At 44.2% G+C, this 22,861-nt stretch overlaps 1 protein-coding gene across 5 annotated transcripts in view; it reads right to left on the reverse strand.

Moving 5' to 3' along the window:
• Positions 1 to 22,861, reverse strand: part of VPS13B (vacuolar protein sorting 13 homolog B) — a 988,099-nt gene that overhangs the window by 175,420 nt on the left and 789,818 nt on the right. For all 5 annotated transcript variants that reach the window (XM_044295329.1, XM_044295331.1, XM_044295327.1 and 2 more), the window contains 3 exons: positions 17,277 to 17,479; positions 7,245 to 7,455; positions 2,751 to 2,935 (listed from right to left, as the gene is read on the reverse strand). In XM_044295329.1, the coding sequence (XP_044151264.1) occupies positions 2,751 to 2,935; positions 7,245 to 7,455; positions 17,277 to 17,479 (599 nt within the window). The remainder of the gene's footprint in view (positions 1 to 2,750; positions 2,936 to 7,244; positions 7,456 to 17,276; positions 17,480 to 22,861) is intronic.

Here is a 22,861-nt window from a genome sequence, read left to right on the forward strand (position 1 = left end):
AATATATGGTAAGACATAGTTTACTTTAAACCACCTTTGTGGGGCATTTAACATAATTTTTTGTATTGCTGATTTCTTCTGTAACTGGGGCTGACATATTAGTCCCAATTAGAGGAGGAATACACGCCCCTGAGGAATACACGCCCCTGAGGTTGCCATTAGGCTGTGGAACCTCACTGCAGAGCTGATCTGGGTTTGCAAAGACCCAGCAGCTCATGCACATACCTGTATACACAACACTCATTGTGAGTACAGTGATGAAACACAGGGAGTAAAAAAAAAAAAAACTTTGTAGCTTTCTCTATGGGAAGCCCGGTTGTAAGTGACCGGAGTTGCACACTCTCCATGCAGCTGCTAACTGTGCAAGGACGTTTAGGAACATCCTTACAGCGTTAAGGCTCATGCACACAGCCATTGCCCGACCGTGGCCGTATCGTATCCCGCATCACGGACCCATTCACTTCAATGGGTCCGCAATCTGGGAGATGCGGAATGGATGCACAGACCGGAAGCCCACGGAAGCACTACGGAGTGCTTCCGTGGGTTTACTGTACGTGTACGTGCCTTCGCACCTCCAAAAATTAGTGCATGCACTGCTTTTTTGCGGTGCGGACCTTCAGTCCATTTGCGGTCCACAGCATGGAGCCCATATGTTCATGAGCCCTTAAAGGTGGATTACCTGGGAGTAAATAGTGGTCTGCACATGGTTAAGCAACTGTAAAAGTTGTTTGAGAATTTTAATAAACCCCCTCAGAAACCCCTTTAAAGGGGTTTGCCCGTCTGGGACATTGATGGCATATCACTAGGATATGTATAATGTAGAGAGAGAGAATCTGAATCGCACATCCTCATTCCTATACTAATGACTACTGTACGTATTTTGCAGCATTTCTATTGATAAAACATGGCTATACAGCACAAGTATCAAACATTTGCTGTGCCCTAAAAGAGGCATTAGTATACAGTTTGATCAAAGAGCATAGGCCTACTTACCACGACAAGGTTGCCTCTTGTTAAGTGGGAACCTACTCTATCCATAGCGCAGTGCCGTGCGGCGACCACCGCACCTCCACACCACACCAGCAGGCAATGGGATCCAACAGCCACAATGCGGCCCCACCGTGAGGCAGAGCCACCTAGGCCTCGGATCCCATCACTCCACCAGCACGGCACAGAAGCAGCGGCGGCCACCGTCCAGCGCCGCATGTGAACTGGTGCAAAGGGATCACCTGTTCACGGCTTCTCAGGAACTTCAACTGAGATGGGGTAGGAATTATTTAACCCTTTGCAGACTACTGCTAAATTAAAAGCACCTGTGCCACATGGGGAGGAGTGCTGACTCAGAGGGGGGAAAAAGAAGTTAAAGCATATAAGGAGGTGCGATTCAGATTCTCTCTACATAATACAATTTATACGCTTTAACTTCTTTTTCCCCCTCTGAGTCAGCACTCCTCCCCATGTGGCACAGGTGCTTTTAATTTAGCAGTAGTCTGCAAAGGGTTAAATAATTCCTACCCCATCTCAGTTGAAGTTCCTGAGAAGCCGTGAACAGGTGATCCCTTTGCACCAGTTCACATGCGGCGCTGGACGGTGGCCGCCGCTGCTTCTGTGCCGTGCTGGTGGAGTGATGGGATCCGAGGCCTAGGTGGCTCTGCCTCACGGTGGGGCCGCATTGTGGCTGCTGGATCCCATTGCCTGCTGGTGCGGTGTGGAGGTGCGGTGGTCGCCGCACGGCACTGCGCTATGGATAGAGTAGGTTCCCACTTAACAAGAGGCAACCTTGTCGCGGTAAGTGGGCCTATGCTCTTTGATAAAACTGTATACTAATGCCTCTTTTAGGGCACAGCAAATGTTTGATGCTTGTGCTGTATAGCCATGTTTTATCAATAGAAATGCTGCAAAATACGTACAGTAGTCATTAGTATAGGAATGAGGAGGTGCGATTCAGATTCTCTCTACATAATACATATCACTAGGATATGCCATCAATGTCAGATAGGTGGGGGTCCCACTTCTGGAACCTTCTCCTATCTGGAGAATGGGAACCTCGAAGTAAAGGAAAGCACAATGCGCATGTGTGGCATGCTCTCCATTCACTGCTATGGGGGATGAGAAAATAGCCGAGTGGAAATAGCTGAGTCGGCGCTAGGCTTTTTTTGGGAACTCCCATAGTGGTCACCAGAAGGTGGCTGTGCATGCGCAGCTGCTCTATGTTCACTTTGAGGGCCCCGTTCTGGAGATAGGAAGGGACCAAAGATGTGGAAATGTATTTTATGCAGTCTACATGTAATAATAGTCCTGGTGGAAAATAAAAATGGAGAAAACTTGCAAGTTGTTACATGTAAGACAGTCACTTAAAGGGGTTTTCCGAGACTTCAACACTCAGTATCTGATCGGTGGGGGTCCGACACCAAGGACCCCTGCCGATCAGCTGTTAGAAAAGGCACCGGAGTTCGCAGTAGAGCTGTGGCCTTCTCGCAGTTTCCCTAGGTCTTGACGTCATGTTCATGTGCAATACCAAGCACAGCCTCTATACAATGTACGGCGCTGTGCTTGGTGAGCTGTGAGAAGGCGGCGGTGTTACTGCAAGTGCCAGTGCCTTCTCAAACAGCTGATCGGCGGGTGTCCTGGGTGTCAGACCCCCACCAATCAGATACTGATGACCTATTTGCTCTATTTAAATCTCAGAAAACCTTTTTAAAGGAACATTATTTATGGCATTATACTATACTCGATATCCAGGCACAAACCTGCAATACGTCTCCCAAGTCAGCAGTACTAATATCAGGATCTTCAGTTGTGTTGAAAGGCACAGGGGTAATTCGCACTAATGTCAAGACTCTTGGCTCTGGATATTTCCAAAGCATCATCCCAGGATTGTCTTCTGTCTCATTGTAAAATACCACTTCAAAAGCATTAGGCATCTTCTGACCATCTATCCAAAAAAAAAAAAAATAATGTAATGAGCAAAGATTAAACCATGACAGAGCAGAAGACATAATAAGACATCAATACCACTAGTGTGCGAATGAATATATCTGTTACAGATCAGTGAGTGTGGATCCACTGTGCCAACTAACCGATATGGATCTGGGCTAAACCCTAAGGACGTTGTCCTGGTCTTCACTGCAGGGAAACAACTGGACCTCTACCTTCTGGGATAGCCCAGGTGTCGATGGCAGCTGACCCACTGGGGTCAGGTTCTGGTGCAAGCACCAAAAGATCAGGACACAAAAAACGCAGGAAAACCGTCTGTATAGTCTCTCTTCCGGACTTTAATGCAGGTTTCTAGGATCCATACAGCACAATTGAAGAGTAAATGGTGGGAAACACAGGATAACAGGTGATAGTGATGATACATATGTGGCAGACAGACAAGGTTAACTTAAACACAGACAAGAGAAAATGGCAGTGCTGGAACACACAGGCAGGGCAGGCACAAGCTGGAGCATTGACAGTAACAAACGCAGGATAAACGCAGGTAAAACACAACAGCACAAAACTATCAGAACACCTTTATTGGTCACCAGGGAACCTAAAGCTCAGGCACCCTCCATTTGGAGAAGGTGCCCTTAGATACCCAGAGACCCCTAGCCGTTGGTTGGGGATGGAATTACGAAGAGCGTACACTGGCCCTAAGGAGACAGAGAATGGAGCACAATAGGAAGGTAGCAGCATGGTGAGCAGCACGGGTATCTTGAATGCAGGAGAGAGCAGAGCAGCAATGGACACAGACAGCTGACCTAACAACATTGCAATTTTCAAATAAAGTTGCAGCTTCATGACCTGTGTAGTGTCTGTACCTGTTCACGATTACAACGGGAATAATAGGTTGGTAAATGGTCTTTATAAAAAGCGGTCACTACTGTGTGTAGCAGTGAAACACTTCTCTAGGACTGATGCAAACACAAGTGAATATTCTTTCTCTTTAACTCCATAAAATATTACTGCTGTGGCTTGGGCCATTATGGAATCAAATAAAAGAAAAAGCTGGACATGCCTTATCAAAGAATTGTTCTTTCAGCATGGATTTGGATGGCCCGATTGTCAGGCGGATAATTGGGAACCAACATTCCTGCAAACACTCGTTCCCGACAATCTGCCACCGATCATTCGATGAACGAGCAAAACACTTGTTTATTGGGGGATCATGTAGTTTGTGCAGGCACATCAATCATTGTTTCTGGGCAGCAGATGGTGTGGTCTAAACAGTGATTCTGTATGATTACGAGTGATCGCAATAGCCTTCGCTCATGCTCATACTGTGGAGGTGATCCCTGCATGTGAGCGTTTCCTTCCCGACAATCCGCTGCTCATCGGCCCGTCTAAATCCACCTTTAGTTTAGTCATTAAATTCAATCTATAAAAGAGGAAATCCTGCTAGTGTTACATTACAGCTGGTACAGGGTAAGAAACAGGCAGTCAAGCTGAATGCCCCACAGACTGAGGAAAGCAGCTGCAGTTTGTAGGGTGAACACTAGAGGTAAAGCATTAGAAAATTTGAAAAGCAAAAATAAATGCAATTAAAAAGCCTCTATCAGAATGATCATCCCTATTAAACAAGGAATATAGCCTGGTAGGGTTGATCATGCTGATCAAAACAATATGCTAGTTATCTTTGTAGTTTGCAGCATTCCCTAGATATGAGGATTTTTATCTGTATTCAAATCAGGCAGTTGGACACCAGAAAGGGGGGGGGGGGTTCTGTAGCACCATGGGGTGGGCTGTAGCACTTTGAGCACCATATTACAGCTCCACCCCTAATGCTCAGTACACTGCCCTACCCCCCTCTTTTATCACTTGTTGTGCCCGCACTATGACTCACTAATACTCATTGGTGGTCCAGCATTAATATTTTATATGGAGTCATTGGTGTCAGTGTGTTCCCTTAGGAATAGAGGATTTTGATAATGTACTGTGGCTTATAGGTATGCAATTATTGGCGGCAGTGTAGCCGCTGCAGAGGGGAGCGAGCACTGTGCGGAGAGGAGAGAATACTTCTTTTTCATCCTCCCAGCAGCTACCCCCCCTCCGATGTAAAGCCTCTGGCATGTCAGTCCACCCAGAAGTGGAGGTGCCGGCAGCTTCACACATAGTGGAGGAGCGCGAGGCTCCGTAAAGGGGGGCTCGTTTGACCAAACACTGTCATATTGGATGTCCAGATCGGATTATCCGAATCACTCGCAAGCGGCGTCCCACACGGCGTCAGTTGCCTAGCAACTCTACGGCTGGAGAGAGGGAGCAGCGCGGCGCGATCACTGGAGATTGTCCCAGCGCAGCCCCAGTAGCAGCCCGACGCGGAGGACCACGTGACCGCCAACGCACGTGACACATGCAGAGGACCCGTGGAGACATACAGGAATCAATACGCCGGTTCCTAGTGCCACTCACAGAGGAGAAAGAGCAGGACGCCGGCATGTCATCAAGGCAGAGTCGCAAAGATACATCCGCAGCATCACCAGGTGGGAAAACAAGAGCTGAAGCACAGAAAGAACATAGGGGAACACACTGACACCAACAACTCTATAACTAACACTGGACCACCAATGAGTATTAGTAAGTCACAGCACAGACACCATTAGACAGTTATTAGTCCTGTCAATCAAAGAGGAGAGGGAGTGTAATGAGAACTAGGGGCAGAGCTGTAGTAGTGCTCCCAGCTCTACAGCCCCCTCCTTGGTGCTCCAACTGCCTGATTTGCATAAGGATAAAATTCCTCACATATTGGGAACTATGCAAGATAAATAAGGTATTGTTTTAATCAGCATGATCAACCCTACCAGGCAATATACATGGTTTAATAGGGTGGATGATGTCGACAGAGGCTCTTTAATTACACATTATTGTTGATAACAAATTCCAATGCGCCAAAACATTTAGCTAAAGGCAGGGAGGGTTATAAAATAATAAAAGAAGTATTGTATTACACCAACAGATTATCTGACCAATATCTGTGCAATCCGACAAAAGATCTGCGTGTGTGTGTGTAATGAGGTCTGGCCTCAGCTGTTATGTGGGGCAGTCAGGGACCTCCCTGCTGCAACGCTTGGCTACTCGATCCGATCACTGAGGCCACAGGGCTCACGTGAGGCAGTTGGGGACCTCATCTCTGCAGCGCAGAAAATAAGGACCAGCAGGGAGCACAGAGTAGCGGCACTGGAACAACTGGTGACCGGACAGGTCAGTAAGCTTTATTTAGATATTTCTGAAAATCCCATGCCTTTACCTAAATTATTGGGGGGTCTTAAAAAAACTCCATTAATATCCTCCTCTCTCTTATTTTTTTTCTGTCTCAATCAAAACCGTAAGAAGAAATTTTCTACATGTGTCCAAGGCAATGAGCCATTTTCTGTTCCTGGTTACAATCCTGTGTGTGGCTGTAATATGACAGACTGCAGGAGGAGCTGTCCTTCGTGTTTCCTCTCTCTCTCTGCAATAGGACAGAGAACACCAAGACCACCAGGACACCCCTCTCAGCTAGGCCCGGCCCAGTTCAGCCATCTGTCAGGGAGAAACACAATCTAGCAGGAAATTACCATTTGCAAGATGTCTGCAAGATATTAGTTTCAAGAGCATGCAAGTCAGGCTACTTTCACACTAGCTTTTTTTTTTGCGGCTCAGTCATGGATCTGCAAAAACGCTTCCGTTACAATAATACAACCTAATGCATCCATCATGAACACCATTGAAAGTCAATGGGGGACGGATCCGTTTTCTATCGTGTCAGAGAAAACGGATCCGTCCCCATTGACTTACATTGTGTAGCAGGATGGCTCCGCACCACATCGCGGACAGAAAAACGCTGCTTGCAGCGTTTTTCTGTCCATGATGGGGAAGCAACCAAATGGAACGGAATGCATTTTAGTGCATTCCGTTTCGTTCAGTTTTGTCCCCATTGACAATGAATGGGGACTACACTGAAGCATTTTCTTCCGCTTTTGAGATCCTATGACGGATCTCAATAGCGGGATTGAAAACGCTAGTGTAAAAGTAGCCTAATCCTGGAGACCAACTAAAACTGTAGCCAAGTTTTCTTGGGCTTCCTTATCATTTGCTTCTAGGTTTATTCAAAGTGCTGGCAGGTTCCTTTAAAATGATCATGTTTTAGAATCTAGGAAACAAACTCAAATAGGCACAGAGAATAAACCCAAACCCTATGGAGATGATGTTAGAAACCTCTGCAAAGTAGAATGCTATGTATGTAAGGAAAGGAATAGAACATATCTGAGATGTCCTTGACTTACCAGCATCCTGAATGTATTGAAAAAGTCCAGTTCTCAAATCATCAGAGCTGTGCTCTGTCTTAGAGGTTGAAGGTCTACTGATCACAGGGGAGAATGGAAGAAGAGGCTGTTCACTGCTCGTGGTGCCCAACCCGGACTCTCTCTTCAGGTAATCCTGGACAAGTTCATTCAAAAGAGTTAAGCAATTCAGGTTCTCCTGACCCCAGAAAACCTAGAAAGAAAACATTATTAGCGAAGGAAAGGTAGAAAAACACACAGCTCAATCTGGAAGTTATCTAAACAGCAGTTATTCACGTTGATTAGATATTTTATTTGGCAAGGTCTCCTTCATAGTTCATGAGAAATGTTAAAGAGAGAGAGATAACTTCCTCTGACTAGTGGTCTCGGCACAGTGTTGCTATTGTTTTCAGTCCTGGTTAAAATCAACACCGATAATTTGTCCAGTGAATCAAATGAAATGTCCCGCTATTAAGCCCAAGACGAGTAGGGTGCCCTCTGTGAAAAATTAAACAAATTCCGCTTTAAAAAGCTTACTTTACATCTCATTTCTTCTTGTGTGTTTTTATAGATCAGTCACAAGTAGAATGCTCCTGCACCATCTCAACCTGCTGATACATTTTCCAAGACCCTATTAAAGGGGTTTTCCAGGCTCCTAATATTGATGACCTCAGGATATGTCTTTGATCGGTGAGGGTCCGACACCTCAGACCCCCACCGATCAGCTGCTCCTTGAAGCCTCCAGTTCTAAGGAACCTACCTGCGTGCCATCACTGCCTTGAGAACATGGCCGCTGATGGAAAGTGCTGTCCATTAGCAGCCTCTATTCACTTACACTAGGTACGGACTGTGCATGAGTCAGTCCCCAGTATAAATGAAAGGCGGTCGCTGATGGAAGTAATCCTCCAGCAGCGGCCATGTTCCTGGCACAGTGCTGGCACGCAGGTCAGAAGACTTCCCTGTGAACATAAATTATGCATCATTAATGGTGATAGTTTAATAATGCTTATTACCTGTTGTTACCACCAAATGTGCAGCTAGTTATACAAACTGGACAACCCCTTTAAAAGGAAATTGTGTAATGCTTCACTTCCCCTGCAGTGGCGCTGCAGGAAAACTGAGCAGTTCTTTCCAGGTTTCCCGTTTCTAATAAAAAGAGACTGTCTAATGAGGACCAGTCTCCAAATGTAATTTCACAAGAAACTTTCGCTTTCACTAGACTAATTTCTGCAGGTAATAAATTGGACCTCTAATTACAGAGATCAGGGCCTAAAATATTATGGAACTGATGTTCAATAGAGTTGTTTCCCTTTCCAAAAATAAAAACTCTGCAAGGCGTTTCAGATCAGCCGGTTTTTACACTGAATAACATTTACAGTCCGTGTTTGGTAAGCGTTTCATCAGTGATTGTGAGCCAAAACCAGGAGTGGAGGCTACACAGAGATAAGGGAAAGATTTGCCCCAATTCTGTGTTTTGGACCCGTACCTGGTTTTGGCCAAAATCAATGATGGAAAGGGCTGAATTACACCAATAGATTATCCGACAGATTTTTTTGACTAATCATTGGTCAGATGTCCAATTACACACACCAATCTTTTGTTATACACACTAACTATTGGTCTGATTGGACAGATATTGCTCAGATAATCTGTTGGTGTAATATAGGCCTAAGGGTGACTTTATAGGCTTTGATAAGGTGTCTGACTCAACAATTTTCGAACAATTTCATTAGTCGATCAGGATCATCTCAACACGTAAAGTGATAGCTACAGTTGTGTTTAAAATAATAGCAGTGTGTTTAAAAAAGTGAATAAAGCTCAAAATCCTTCTAATAGCTTTTATTTCCATACACACAAATGCATTGGGAACACTACACATTCTATTCCAAATCAAAACATGAAGAAAAATATATCAAATTTGTGTTGTTCCTCTAAAAAACATTAAAGAAATGTGAATATTGGACTGTTCAAAAAAATAGCAGTGTTTGTATTCTTCTTTACAAACTCAAACATTCCCTATATAAGCTGAAAAATGTTTGAAGATTTTGCTTTCCTTTGAATCACTAACTAATATTTAGTTGTATAACCGCTGTTTCTGAGAACTGCTGTACATCTGTGTTACATGGAGTCAACCGACTTCTGGCCCCTGTGAACAGGTATTCCAGCCCAGGATGATTGGACTACATTCCACAGTTCTTCTCTATTTCTTGGTTTTGCCTCAGAAACTGCATTTTTGATGTCACCCCACAAGTTTTCTATTGGATTAAAATCCGGGGATTGGGCTGGCCTCTCCATAACGTCAATCTTGTTGGTCTGGAACCAAGATGTTGCACGTTTACTGGTGTGTTTGGGGTCGTTGTCTTGTTGGAACACCCATTTCAAGGGCATTTCCTCTTCAGCATAAGGCAGCATGACCTCTTCAAGTATTCTGATGTATTCAAACTGATCCATGATCCCTGGTATGTGATAAATAGGTCCAACACCGTAGTATGAGAAACATCCCCATATCATGAAGCTTGCTCCACCATGCTTCACTGTCTTCACAGTGTACTGTGGCTTCAATTCAGTGTTTGGGGGTCGTCTGACAAACTGTCTCCGGCCACTAGACCCAAAAAGAACAATCTTACTTTCATCAGTCCACAAAATGTCTCTTTAGGCCGTCAATATGCTCTTTGGCAAATTGTAACCTCTTCAGTACATGTCTTTTTTTCATCAGTGGGACTTTGCGGGGGCTTCTTGCAGATAGCTTGGTTTCACATAGGCGTCTTCTAATTGTAACAGTACTCACAGCTAACTTTAGACCTCGCCATTTTGGCTATTCTTCTATCCATTTGAATGGTAGCTTTTCGCTTTCTTCCACATCTTTCAGGTTTTGGTTGCAATTTTAAAGCATTTGCGATCATTTTAGCTGAGCAGCCTATCATTTTCTGCACTTCTTTATATGTTTTCCCCTCTTCAATCAACTTTTTAATCAAGGTACGCTGTTCTTCTGAACAATGTCTGGAACGACCCATTTTCCTCAGAATTTCAGAGAGAAATGCACTGTAACCAGCATGTACAACCTTTGCTGCCTTACTTCCTTAACCTCCTCAGGACCGCCGTACGCAGGATTGCGTCCTGCCGGCGGCCCTGCTCTTCTGGGTGGACGCATATACGCGTCCTCCCGCGAGAGCAGAGATTTCCTGTGAACGCGCGCACACAGGCACGCGCGCTCACAGGAACGGAAGGTAAGCGAGTGGATCTCCAGCCTGCCAGCGGCGATCGCTCGCTGGCAGGCTGGAGATCTGATTTTTTTAACCCCTAACAGGTATATTAGACGCTGTTTTGATAACAGCGTCTAATATACCTGCTACCTGGTCCTCTGGTGGTCCCTTTTGTTAGGATCGACCACCAGAGGACACAGGTAGGTCAGTAAATTCGCACCAAACACTACACTACACTACACCCCCCCCCGTCACTTATTAACCCTTTATGAACCCATGATCACCCATGATCACCCCATATAAACACCCTGATCACCCCCCTGTCATTGATCACCCCCCTGTAAGGCTCAATTCAGACGTCCGCATGTGTTTTGCGGATCCGATCCATGTATCCATGGATACGTAAAAATCATACGGACGTCTGAATGGAGCCTTACAGGGGGGTGATCAATGACAGGCGGGTGATCACCCATATACACTCCCTGATCACCCCCCTGTCATTGATCACCCCCCTGTAAGGCTCCATTCAGACGTCCGCATGTGTTTTGCGGATCCGATCCATGTATCCATGTATCCGTAAAAATCATACGGACGTCTGAATGGAGCCTTACAGGGGGGGTGATCAGTGACAGGGGGGTGATCACCCCCTGTCATTGATAACCCCCCTGTAAGGCTCCATTCAGACGTCCGCATGTGTTTTGCGGATCCGATCCATGTATCCATGGATCCGTAAAAATCATACGGACGTCTGAATGGAGCATTACAGGGGGGTGATCAATGACAGGGGGGTGATCACCCATATACACTCCCTGATCACCCCCTGTCATTGATCACCCCCCTGTAAGGCTCCATTCAGACGTCCGCATGATTTTTACGGATCCATGGATACATGGATCGGATCCGCAAAACACATGCGGATGTCTGAATGGAGCCTTACAGGGGGGTGATCAATGACAGGCGGGTGATCACCCATATACACTCCCTGATCACCCCCCTGTCATTGATCACCCCCCTGTAAGGCTCCATTCAGACGTGTGTTTTGCGGATCCGATCCATGTACCCATGGATCCGTAAAAATCATACGGACGTCTGAATGGAGCCTTACAGGGGGGGTGATCAGTGACAGGGGGGTGATAACCCTGATCACCCCCTGTCATTGATCACCCCCCTGTAAGGCTCCATTCAGACGTCCGCATGTGTTTTGCGGATCCGATCCATGTATCCATGGATCCGTAAAAATCATACGGACGTCTGAATGGAGCCTTACAGGGGGGTGATCAGTGACAGGGGGGGGGTGATCACCCTGATCACCCCCTGTCATTGATCACCCCCTGTCATTGATCACCCCCCTGTAAGGCTCCATTCAGACGTCCGCATGTGTTTTGCGGATCCGATCCATGTATCCATGGATCCGTAAAAATCATACGGACGTCTGAATGGAGCCTTACCAGGGGGGTGATCAATGACAGGGGGGTGATTAGGGAGTCTATATGGGTGATCACCCCCCTGTCATTGATCACCCCCCCCCCCTGTAAGGCTCCATTCAGACATTTTTTTGGCCCAAGTTAGCGGAAATTTTTTGTTTGTTTTTGTTTTTTCTTACTAAGTCTCATATTCCACTAACTTGTGTCAAAAAATAAAATCTCACATGAACTCACCATACCCCTCACGGAATCCAAATGCGTAAACATTTTTAGACATTTATATTCCAGACTTCTTCTCACGCTTTAGGGCCCCTAAAAAGCCAGGGCAGTATAAATACCCCACATGTGACCCCATTTCGGAAAGAAGACACCCCAAGGTATTCCGTGAGGGGCATATTGAGTCCATGAAAGATTGAAATTTTTGTCCTAAGTTAGCGGAAAGTGAGACTTTGTGAGAAAAAAACAAAAAAAATCAATTTCCGCTAACTTATGCAAAAAAAAAAAAATATTCTATGAACTCGCCAGGCCCCTCATTGAATACCTTGGGGTGTCTTCTTTCCAAAGTGGGGTCACATGTGGGGTATTTATACTGCCCTGGCTTTTTAGGGGCCCGAAAGTGTGAGAAGAAGTCTGGGATCCAAATGTCTAAAAATGCCCTCCTAAAAGGAATTTGGGCCCCTTTGCGCATCTAGGCTGCAAAAAAGTGTCACACATCTGGTATCGCCGTACTCAGGAGAAGTTGGGCAATGTGTTTTGGGGTGTAATTTTACATATACCCATGCTGGGTGAGAAAAATATCTTGGTCAAATGCCAACTTTGTATAAAAAAATGGGAAAAGTTGTCTTTTGCCAAGATATTTCTCTCACCCAGCATGGTTATATGTAAAATGACACCCCAAAACACATTCCCCAACTTCTCCTGAGTACGGCGATACCAGATGTGTGACACTTTTTTGCAGCCTAGGTGGGCAAAGGGGCACATATTCCAAAGTGCACCTTTCGGATTTCGCAGGCCATTTTTTACACATTTTGATTGCAAAGTACTTCTTACACATTTGGGCCCCTAAATTGCCAGGGCAGTATAACTACGCCACAAGTGACCCCATTTTGGAAAGAAGACACCCCAAGGTATTCCGTGAGGGGCACGGCGAGTTCCTAGAATTTTTTATTTTTTGTCACAAGTTAGCGGAAAATGATGATTTTTCTTTTTTTTTCTTTTTTCCTTACAAAGTCTCATATTCCACTAACTTGCGACAAAAAATAAAAGATTCTAGGAACTCGCCATGCCCCTCACGGAATACCTTGGGGTGTCTTCTTTCCAAAATGGGGTCACTTGTGGCGTAGTTATACTGCCCTGGCAATTTAGGGGCCCAAATGTGTGAGAAGAACTTTGCAATCAAAATGTGTAAAAAATGGCCTGCGAAATCCGAAAGGTGCACTTTGGAATATGTGCCCCTTTGCCCACCTTGGCAGCAAAAAAGTGTGACACATCTGGTATCGCCGTACTCAGGAGAAGTTGGGGAATGTGTTTTGGGGTGTCATTTTACATATACCCATGCTAGGTGAGAAAAATATCTTGGTCAAATGCCAACTTTGTATAAAAAAATTGGAAAAGTTGCCTTTTGCCAAGATATTTCTCTCACCCAGCATGAGTATATGTAAAATGACACCCCAAAACACATTCCCCAACTTCTCCTGAGTACGGCGATACCAGATGTGTCACACTTTTTTGCAGCCTAGGTGGGCAAAGGGGCACATATTCCAAAGTGCACCTTTCGGATTTCACCGGTCATTTTTTACACATTTTGATTGCAAAGTTCTTCTCACACATTTGGGCCCCTAAATTGCCAGGGCAGTATAACTACCCCACAAGTGACCCCATTTTGGAAAGAAGACACCCCAAGGTATTCCGTGAGGGGCATGGCGAGTTCCTAGAATTTTTTATTTTTTGTCGCAAGTTAGTGGAATATGAGACTTTGTAAGAAAAAAATAAAAATAAAAAATCATCATCATTTTCCGCTAACTTGTGACAAAAAATAAAAAGTTCTATGAACTCACTATGCCCATCAGCGAATAACTTAGGGTGTCTACTTTCCGAAATGGGGTCATTTGTGGGGTTTTTCTACTGTTTGGGCATTGTAGAACCTCAGGAATCATGACAGGTGCTCAGAAAGTCAGAGCTGCTTCAAAAAGCGGAAATTCACATTTTTGTACCATAGTTTGTAAACGCTATAACTTTTACCCAAACCATTTTTTTTTTTTGCCCAAACATTTTTTTTTTATCAAAGACATGTATAACTATAAATTTTGAGAAAAATGTATATATGGATGTCGTTTTTTTTGCTAAATTTTACAGCTGAAAGTGAAAAATTTCATTTTTTTGCAAAAAAATCGTTACATTTCGATTAATAACAAAAAAAGTAAAAATGTCAGCAGCAATAAAATACCACCCAATGAAAGCTCTATTAGTGAGAAGAAAAGGAGGTAAAATTCATTTGGGTGGTAAGTTGCATGACCGAGCGATAAACGGTGAAAGTAGTGTAGTGCAGAAGTGTAAAAAGTGCTCTGGTCATGAAGGGGGTTTCAGCTAGCGGGGCTGAAGTGGTTAAATAAGGGCAATAATTGCCACCTGTTTTTCAAAGACTGAATGACCTCACTTATTGAACTCCACACTGCTATTATTTTGAACATCCCCCTTTCAATTAGTGATTTAATTACACAGAATCAGCAGCATGCATGTCATCACTGATGGGTCTGTTGGATTTCTATTACTCTACTACACCTGCTAGTAAATTATTTGCCATGTAGAAATATCACTTCTACCAAAAAGAGTGATTGATCAGGTTAGTGATGTCTGACTGCTATTATTTTGAACACAACTGTACATCGAATAGTTGAAACAGCAAGCAGAAAATGTTCAGGCTTGCTAAAAACATTTCATGGTAAAATGGCTGCGTGTAAATGGCATTGCTCTGTGGTCTCGTGACGAGAAATGGTATCACCTTCATCACAATACTGAATACTCGCCACATGTCACAGCCTTCATTCACAATCACAATCAAGCTCTTGATTGCTGAACTGGACACATTACTGAAGCATGTAAAGCCACAAAAATAACCACAGGCTGAATTCTCCATTATGGATGACTCCACCAGAGGGTGCTGTAAAATTCGACAAGTCTCAATTTTGTTGTTAAAGTATAACTGTCGTATATATATATTTTTTGGAGTATTGGATTGTGGTGAATAATGGAGGACGGAGGACGCAGAAGCACGCAGCGTGCAGGGTCACATTACTGACAGCCAGGGACTGTAAGTAAATGATTAAAGCCAGGTCCTCCCCAGCAGCTGATAACAGTGCCTGGGCTGTGTGCACTTCTCCCTGTCCCTGCGCTTGGCAGACGCTCCCTCACTCAGCAGAGCTGGACAATGCAGAGTTGGAGCAGCGCAGACCAGGGAAGGGAGATCTGCCGTCTGCTCAGTGTATACATGAAAGCAACATGTGGTAAGAGGACCCCTTTGTGCTGCAGGAGATTAACCCTTTAGGGGGAGGGCTCTGGTTACTGACACTTTTGGGGGGCTACTGTTACTGGCTAGTGAGGGCAGGCGGGATTAGCCTCAGGGTGAGGGCGGTGGCGGCCATCTTAACTGAATAGTGAAATTGCAGTTTTATGCAGACTGGTTGCTGAGGGCTGAATCTTATTAAATATGGGGTAAGTCAGTCTAATAGTAACTGATTCTGGAATATCATGTTACTAGTAACGACATATATGAAAATTGAAATTTAGGGTCTAAATGTGACAGTTATCCTTTAAGACTCGCTGCCCTAAGAGATCGTCATGATAGAGCAGATTTACTCCCTCGTAGCTGGGAATCCAATATGGAGTCCATAGGGCTAGGTTACTTACAGAACTACCATTTCTTTAGCAATACATTTGTGAATGCTGACTTATATTTTCTGAAGAATCTATCAGCTCTGGACAAATATGTAAGAAAAAATTATCCTCTGCATTAAGTATATTAAAGAGATTATGCCATGATGGAGGTAAAAAAATAAAATAAAAATCAGACAAGCCGTAATATAGTGCATGACAAACTCTAACAAAGTTAGAACCAGCCCTGTACCTCACATGGATCCAGAGATCTCTCTATTCATTACTCCAACTGCTCAGCTAGATTGTATTAAGGCTGAAAGCTCAAGGGGTGTCCTTTGTGCTGCAGCTTTCTCCCTATCACAGCTCATGGGATGTGTCCTATCAGCTGCAGCTCTTTCTCTATCACAGCTCAGGGGATGTGTCCTATCTGCTGCAGCTTTCTCTCTATCACAGCTCAGGAGATGTGTCCTATCTGCTGCAGCTCTCTCTCTATCACAGCTCAGGGGATGTGTCCTATCTGCTGCAGCTCTCTCTCTATCACAGCTCAGGGGATGTGTCCTATCTGCTGCAGCTCTCTCTCTCTATCACAGCTCAGGGAGTGTGTCCTCTACTCTGCAGATCTATCACATTCACAACTCATGTTGTGTGTGTATTTTCTGCTGCAGCTCTCTCCCTGTAACTGTCACAGCTTCTAACAGTCGATATGGCAGGAGGCGGTTAAAGGATAGAAATGAGCATATGCGACCATCTCAGTAGGTGGACATGCACATTACTTTAAAGATGAAACACCAGGGGGTGCCATAATAATGAAGTAAAGAGAATTATCTCACAACTGGAACATTCTTGTAACAGAAAGTAAATTACAAAAAAAAATAAAAAATTCTTGCTGAATTATATTAAAATAACATTTAAAGGGGTTGTGTCACTTCTAAAAATAGCATTTATCCTATAGAAAAAGTTAATACAAGGCACTTACTAATGTATTGTGATTGTCCATATTGCCTCCTTTGCTGGCTGGATTAATATTTCATCACATGATACACTGCTCGTTTCTAAGGGGTACGGCCACCGCTGCAGCGCAGATATGAGGTGGCCGGGACCGGAAATGCTGTGAATACTGTAAGTACCTATGTGCACTCTCACAGTTCCAATCACCAGAGAAGCCAGAGCTTTTTCCTATAGTGTGTAAGCACGGCCACCGCTGCTGGATGACAGGGTGATCATAGCCCCTAGATGAGAGCAGTGTATAATGTTATGGAAAAATGAATCCAGCCAGCAAAGGAGGCAATATCAATCACAATACATTAGTAAGTGCCTTGTATTACCTTCCTTCTACATAATAAATGCTATTTGCTTAAGTGAGGCAACCCCTTTAAAGTTTGCACAGACCTAAAAAGCTCCAGAAAGATTGCACATGTCTGAAGGTTGTATGGTCATACAATCTGTCTTTATAGCGATCAGGGACCAGTATCCGAGGTGCCGCCAACAATAAACTAACTTTTATAAGTTTAGAATTTATTTCACAGCAAACCCACCTGCAGCAGCCCACACCTCACATCAAGAAGGACTTTGGGAATGGTGGGTTGGGGGCCTTGGTCTCCACTATGCTTGCACCAATTGGCTTCAAGATTAATACAACCCGAAACTGGTCCAATCAAATTCCTGCTTCTTTCATTCAGACTCGTTTTTAGGACAAAGTCATTTAAATTCAAAGTAAACACCGCTCCAGAAATGGTATCTGCTGGGACAAAAAGGTTATTTAATGTACATCGTTTAAAAGACAAAATATATTGCTATTCATGAGAACATAAATCAGTGGCAGCTACTGGGGAAATGCAATTATACATGCTAACTGCTGCAGCCAATCAATGGACTCAGCGGTATACGGCACAAGATCAGCCAGTGATTGGCTGCCGTGGTCATGAGCCGATACAGCTATTTCGTTACTGCAGCCTCTAAACAGAAAGCGGAGGTGAGGCCTGGAGCTGCAGCACTGAAAATTGAGGGGGGACTAATTGGTAAATCATTGTTTTTATCATTTTATCACATTTAGGGGCAGTGAGGGACTTACAACTCGGACAAACCCTTTAAACAAAGTGGGAAACAGGATTGCACAGTGGCTCCTCACTCTGGCTAATTTAGATGGATGGGTACTGAGCAGGATGGGGCCCGGCCCATCCCTGGCAGGGGCTCTGCTCTATGACAAATCATGGAAAACATAAACTTGGCAATACTTGGTTAAAGACTTTAGGAAAATTTGCTGAACTGGAATTCTGCAACTTCAACCTCATTTCAGTTAGATCTACAACAGGGCCATATCTAAAGAAAAAAAAAGAAAGCGCTCACCTGCCCCGGATGCTCTGCTCCCGCTCCTTCTGCTCCCGGCATGTAATTATGGAAGGGGTCACATGCACTGCTGTGGCCAATCACTGGCTTCAGAGATGAGGTGTCCTCATCAACATGTCAATGCTGGATCTCATGCCAATCGGGAAATGTCAGCACTGAAGCCAATGACTGGCCAAAGTGGTGCATGTTACCCTGTCTGGAAGTGTAAACTCCAGGGACTAGGAGGAGCCAGATACAGACCCTTGGCGCAAATTAGTGAATTTTTTTTTAACTTTAGGTACAGTGTTGTCTTAGCCCTAGTTTAAACGCGGACTGAAGCTAGAAACCCCTTTAAAGGGAACCTGTCATATGGATATTTGATTATAATCTAATTATATACAATCATTAACTACTAAAAAGTACCTTAGATGTATTCACTTACTGGTGTGACAGATGGTTACCTCATAATATACACACAAAGATGCCGCATGCTAATGAGCTGATTTGAGTCCAGCGTGATGTCATTGAGTCCAGCCTATATTTAATTCGGAGCTATAGCCACTCCCCTGCCCACCTGCTGCTGATTCATATGGAAAATAACTGTCAATCAGCAGCAGGTGGGCGGGGAGAGTCAGGATCTCATGAATATTCATGACTCATCATTATCAGCTGGAGCTTTTCAATACAAGATGTTGGCAGATTGACTGGGTCAATTAAAGAAAGTGACCCAGCATTTTGCCAAGAGAATCAGTCACTTATTTATGTTATGGTGCCCTTAGTTAGGACACCATAAAACTGGTGACAGGTTCCCTTTAACGGGATTGTCCCATCTGGGATATTTATGGCTTACGTGTATCTCTAGGATAAGCCATAAATGTCAGAAAGGTGTGCATCCCACCTCTGGAATCCACTGGGGTCTCCAAAGTGAACAGAGAGCACACTGCACATGCGCAGCATCCTATAAATTCACTGCTATGGGACTTCTGAAAACAGCGGAGTGTGGGCACTTGTCTATTTTTGGAAGTCCAATAGCAGTGAATGGAGAACAAGCTGTGCAGGTGCGGCCACCCCTCCATTCATTGCCATGGGACTTCCAATAATAGCCCAGTCAGTGCTTGGCTGTTTGTGGAACTCACAAGGAGGTGAGTGGAGTGGTGGCCAGCCACGCTTGCATCTTTTTTCACTTTCAGGTCCCATTCCCAGAGGTGGGACCAGCACCATATTGACAATTATGGCATAGCCTATCAATATTCCATAAGGGCGCCTTCACACCCTGCAGATTTTGTTGCAGAAAGTCCTGCAACTGAAAACCAGTTCCATTCCTTCTAAAGAGGCGGCAAGCACATGGATTTCTGTAAAGCCCTATTCAGGTGAACGGAACAGATTTTCAGTCACAGAAATTTATGGAACAAAATCCTCAGAGGTGCCCTAAATGTCCAGATGAGCAAATCCCTTTAACTACACTGACCATGAGCAGTGACAGAGATATTTCCAGGAGCTCTTTTTGCTTTCTCACTGAACTCTGTCCATCAATGGTTCGAGGCTTCGGTTTATATGACTTAGTTATTCTTGAATTTCCCCAGATGGTAATCTAACCTTGGTATCTTGCACTATAGTCGAATGCACCTTTGCAGAATCACGCTATGGACAGACCTAGTGAAATTAGATCTTCTGGAATAATATCGGCAAAAACCGGCCTCGGGCCACATACATTATACAGATGTTTCCCGTTTCCAAAATTATAACAAAGTCATCCATACTGTAACCGTAAACGCCACGACCTATGATTTAGCGCTGACTCTTACTAATAGAAAGAGGGCAGAGATACAGAAATCCTGAAGACGTTACCTTCTGGCTCTTGGTCATTGAGGTTTAAAGACATTAAACTTACTGAGGAGCAAGTGATTTTATCAAAACGCTCAAAGGGAATGCAGAAGCAAAAGTCACAAAGCCTAAAATTGCATCCAAAGGAAGATAAAAGTGGAACTGTCAATCGAAAGGTTCTTTTCAAGGCTACTTTCACATCTGCGTTTTTGCTGAAGCCGGTAGAGATCACCAAAAACACCATTTGCATCCGTTGAATGGATCCGGTTTTATTATCTCTAAAATGGCCATGATAGATCCGGCACTAAAACCATTGTAAGTCAATGGCAGACGGATCAGTTCTTTTGTGTCCGAGAAAACAGATCCTGCACCATTAACTTAAATTGTGTTTCATGCCATCTTGCAAAGAAAAAAAAAGACAATGCAGCAGCACTCTGCAAACACAAATAAGGTACAATAATGCCATAATTATAGAAAACATTCTGGTGCTAATGCTACGCTTATGTTGCAAATGTGAGATTCTTGGCAAATACATTTTGTACAAAATTATTTGGGCCCGTCTGCCAAACGTCAAGGCGATCTCTATAAGACGGGAACCTAACACTAAACACTACCTGTTATGTGCCTTAATGGCCACCATAAAATTCAGGGAGTTCAGGTTCCACATGCATCCTGGGTCCACTCTGAGTTTTACCATTTTTGGTGCCATAACGGCCTCCATTAAATCCAGGGATGCAGGTACCAACATGCATGCTGAGCCCACTCTATACAGGCTGGTCAGGAGTGCAGACCAACGGGAGTCAGCCACTCCTCCAGCTCAGTACAACTGCAAAAAAAAGGGGGTCAGTCAGCACATGCCATCATACTCCGCATCCCAGGCCTGACAGAAAAACGCTGGGTTGCAGCGGTTTTCTGTCCGGTATGGGAATGCAACCAAACAGAACGAAATGCATTCAGTTCTGTTCACTTTTGTCCTCACCGACAATGAATGGGGACAAAACGGAAGCGTCCTCCTCCGCTACTGAGATGCTACAGTATGACGGATGTCACGAATCAGGTTTCACAAAGTCCCTGCAAAGGACAACTGCTATTATTTGATTTATATTTGCTGCCGGCCATCGCCACTTGTTATTGTGCCGCATCTTGGTTTTAAATTGCCCAATAAAATATGTGAACTAAAAATGACAACCGTAGTATATCATGTGTCTAACGTCCAATCCTGAAGATCAATCCAACCAGCTGAGATTTGTAAATCTGCTAGGCTTTGGGCAGACCAGATTACATAAACCCCATTCTTCACGCCTGCTGGAGGAGATGCATGCGATACACTGTTTACATGCGAGCAAAACCTAAAGTAACGTCTGTTTTGCAGAAGTTTGTGATCCCCGATACAGTTATATCAGGCATAAAAGCATTGCTTGGCATGAGCGCCTCTTCTCTGACTACATGCGCTCCCACAGGCAAAATTATTTTAACACAAAAGAAAAAAAATATTAAATTAGAGACAATAAACCAAACTACATTTTCTGTAAAAAATAAGTGATGCCAGAAAGTACGAGCCAGATCATTTTAAAGCCGCCGCTGAGGATAAAGCTGATTGAACTCCTGCTAGCACAACCATGTTGCCAGGAAGCAGGCGATCGTTCAGGACAAGCGTAGCAATTTCACCAGTATTCTTCATAAAGACGTCCTGCCAGGGCCCAAGTTATGCTTGAGAATCTAGTTTATTTAATTTTTTCCTGTATTAAAAGCAACCGTGCAGCTTTAAATAAAAATAAAATCACGTTAAAGGGCTTATCGGGAATAAAGATAATGAAGGCCTATTGCCAGGATAGGATCAGCAGAGGTCCGAGTCTCAGCACCCCCGCCAATCTGCGGGCTCCCGGCAGCTCTCCAAGCACAGCGCCGTACATTGTATAGTGGCTGTGCTTGATATTGCAGCTCAGCCCTATTGACTTGAAGAAGTTAGACAGGGTAGAGGGGATAGAGTAAAAAAAAAAAGAGCAAAGTTGAGGAATGTTATATCAAAGAAAACTAAGGCTACTTTCACACTAGCGGTTTTTGCGGATCAGTCATGGATCTGCAAAAATGCTTCTGTTACAATAATACAACCGCATGCATCCGTCATGAACGGATGCGGTTGTATTATGTCCTCTATAGCCATGATGAATCAGTCTTGAACACTATTGAAAGTCAATAGGGGACAGATCGTTTTTCTATTGTGCCAGATTGTGTCAGAGAAAACGGATCCATCCCCATTGACTTACATTGTGTGCCAGGATGGAAATGTTTGGCTCCGCTTCGTCAGGCGGGCAGCGTTTTGGTGTCCGGCTCCAGAGCGGAATGGAGACTGAAGGGAGGCAAACTGATGCATTCTGAGCGAAACCTTTTCCATTCAGACTGCATTAGGGCAAAACTGATCCGTTTTGGACCGCCTGTGAGAGCCCTGAACGGATCTCACAAATGGAAAGCCAAAACGCCAGTGTGAAAGTAGCCTAATATTGGGAAGAATGACTGATTAAAAGAAAGTTGAAAGAGAGATGTTTCATAGGTAAGTAGACACATAAATCCCATATATATTTACCATGACATGGATGGTACACAGACTACGCACACAACACAGGATAAACACCTGCTATACGAACTGTACCTTCAACCTAATATATTTTCTGGAACACATTTACCGCTAGGGTTTTGTTTCTGCCAATCCTAAAGGGACGCAAAACCTACACCGAGATAGCACCATTACTACAACTGAAATCCAACCGTACTCCCTTTACCATTAGGATAGGTTAAAGATACAATATACAAACGAGATATTCAAGATTTTTTATTTAATTCATCAGCGTACAACTCGCATTACATGTCTGTGCTTCAGAGATTGTCCGCAAGACAACACGTATCTGAAGCTAATGGTTCTTGCAATATCCATTAGGTTCCTTGGGCAGGGAGCCCTAATGCACTGCATTCA

This window comes from Bufo gargarizans, chromosome 5 (genome assembly GCF_014858855.1).
Source record: "Bufo gargarizans isolate SCDJY-AF-19 chromosome 5, ASM1485885v1, whole genome shotgun sequence".
Taxonomy (NCBI): Eukaryota; Metazoa; Chordata; class Amphibia; order Anura; family Bufonidae; genus Bufo; species Bufo gargarizans.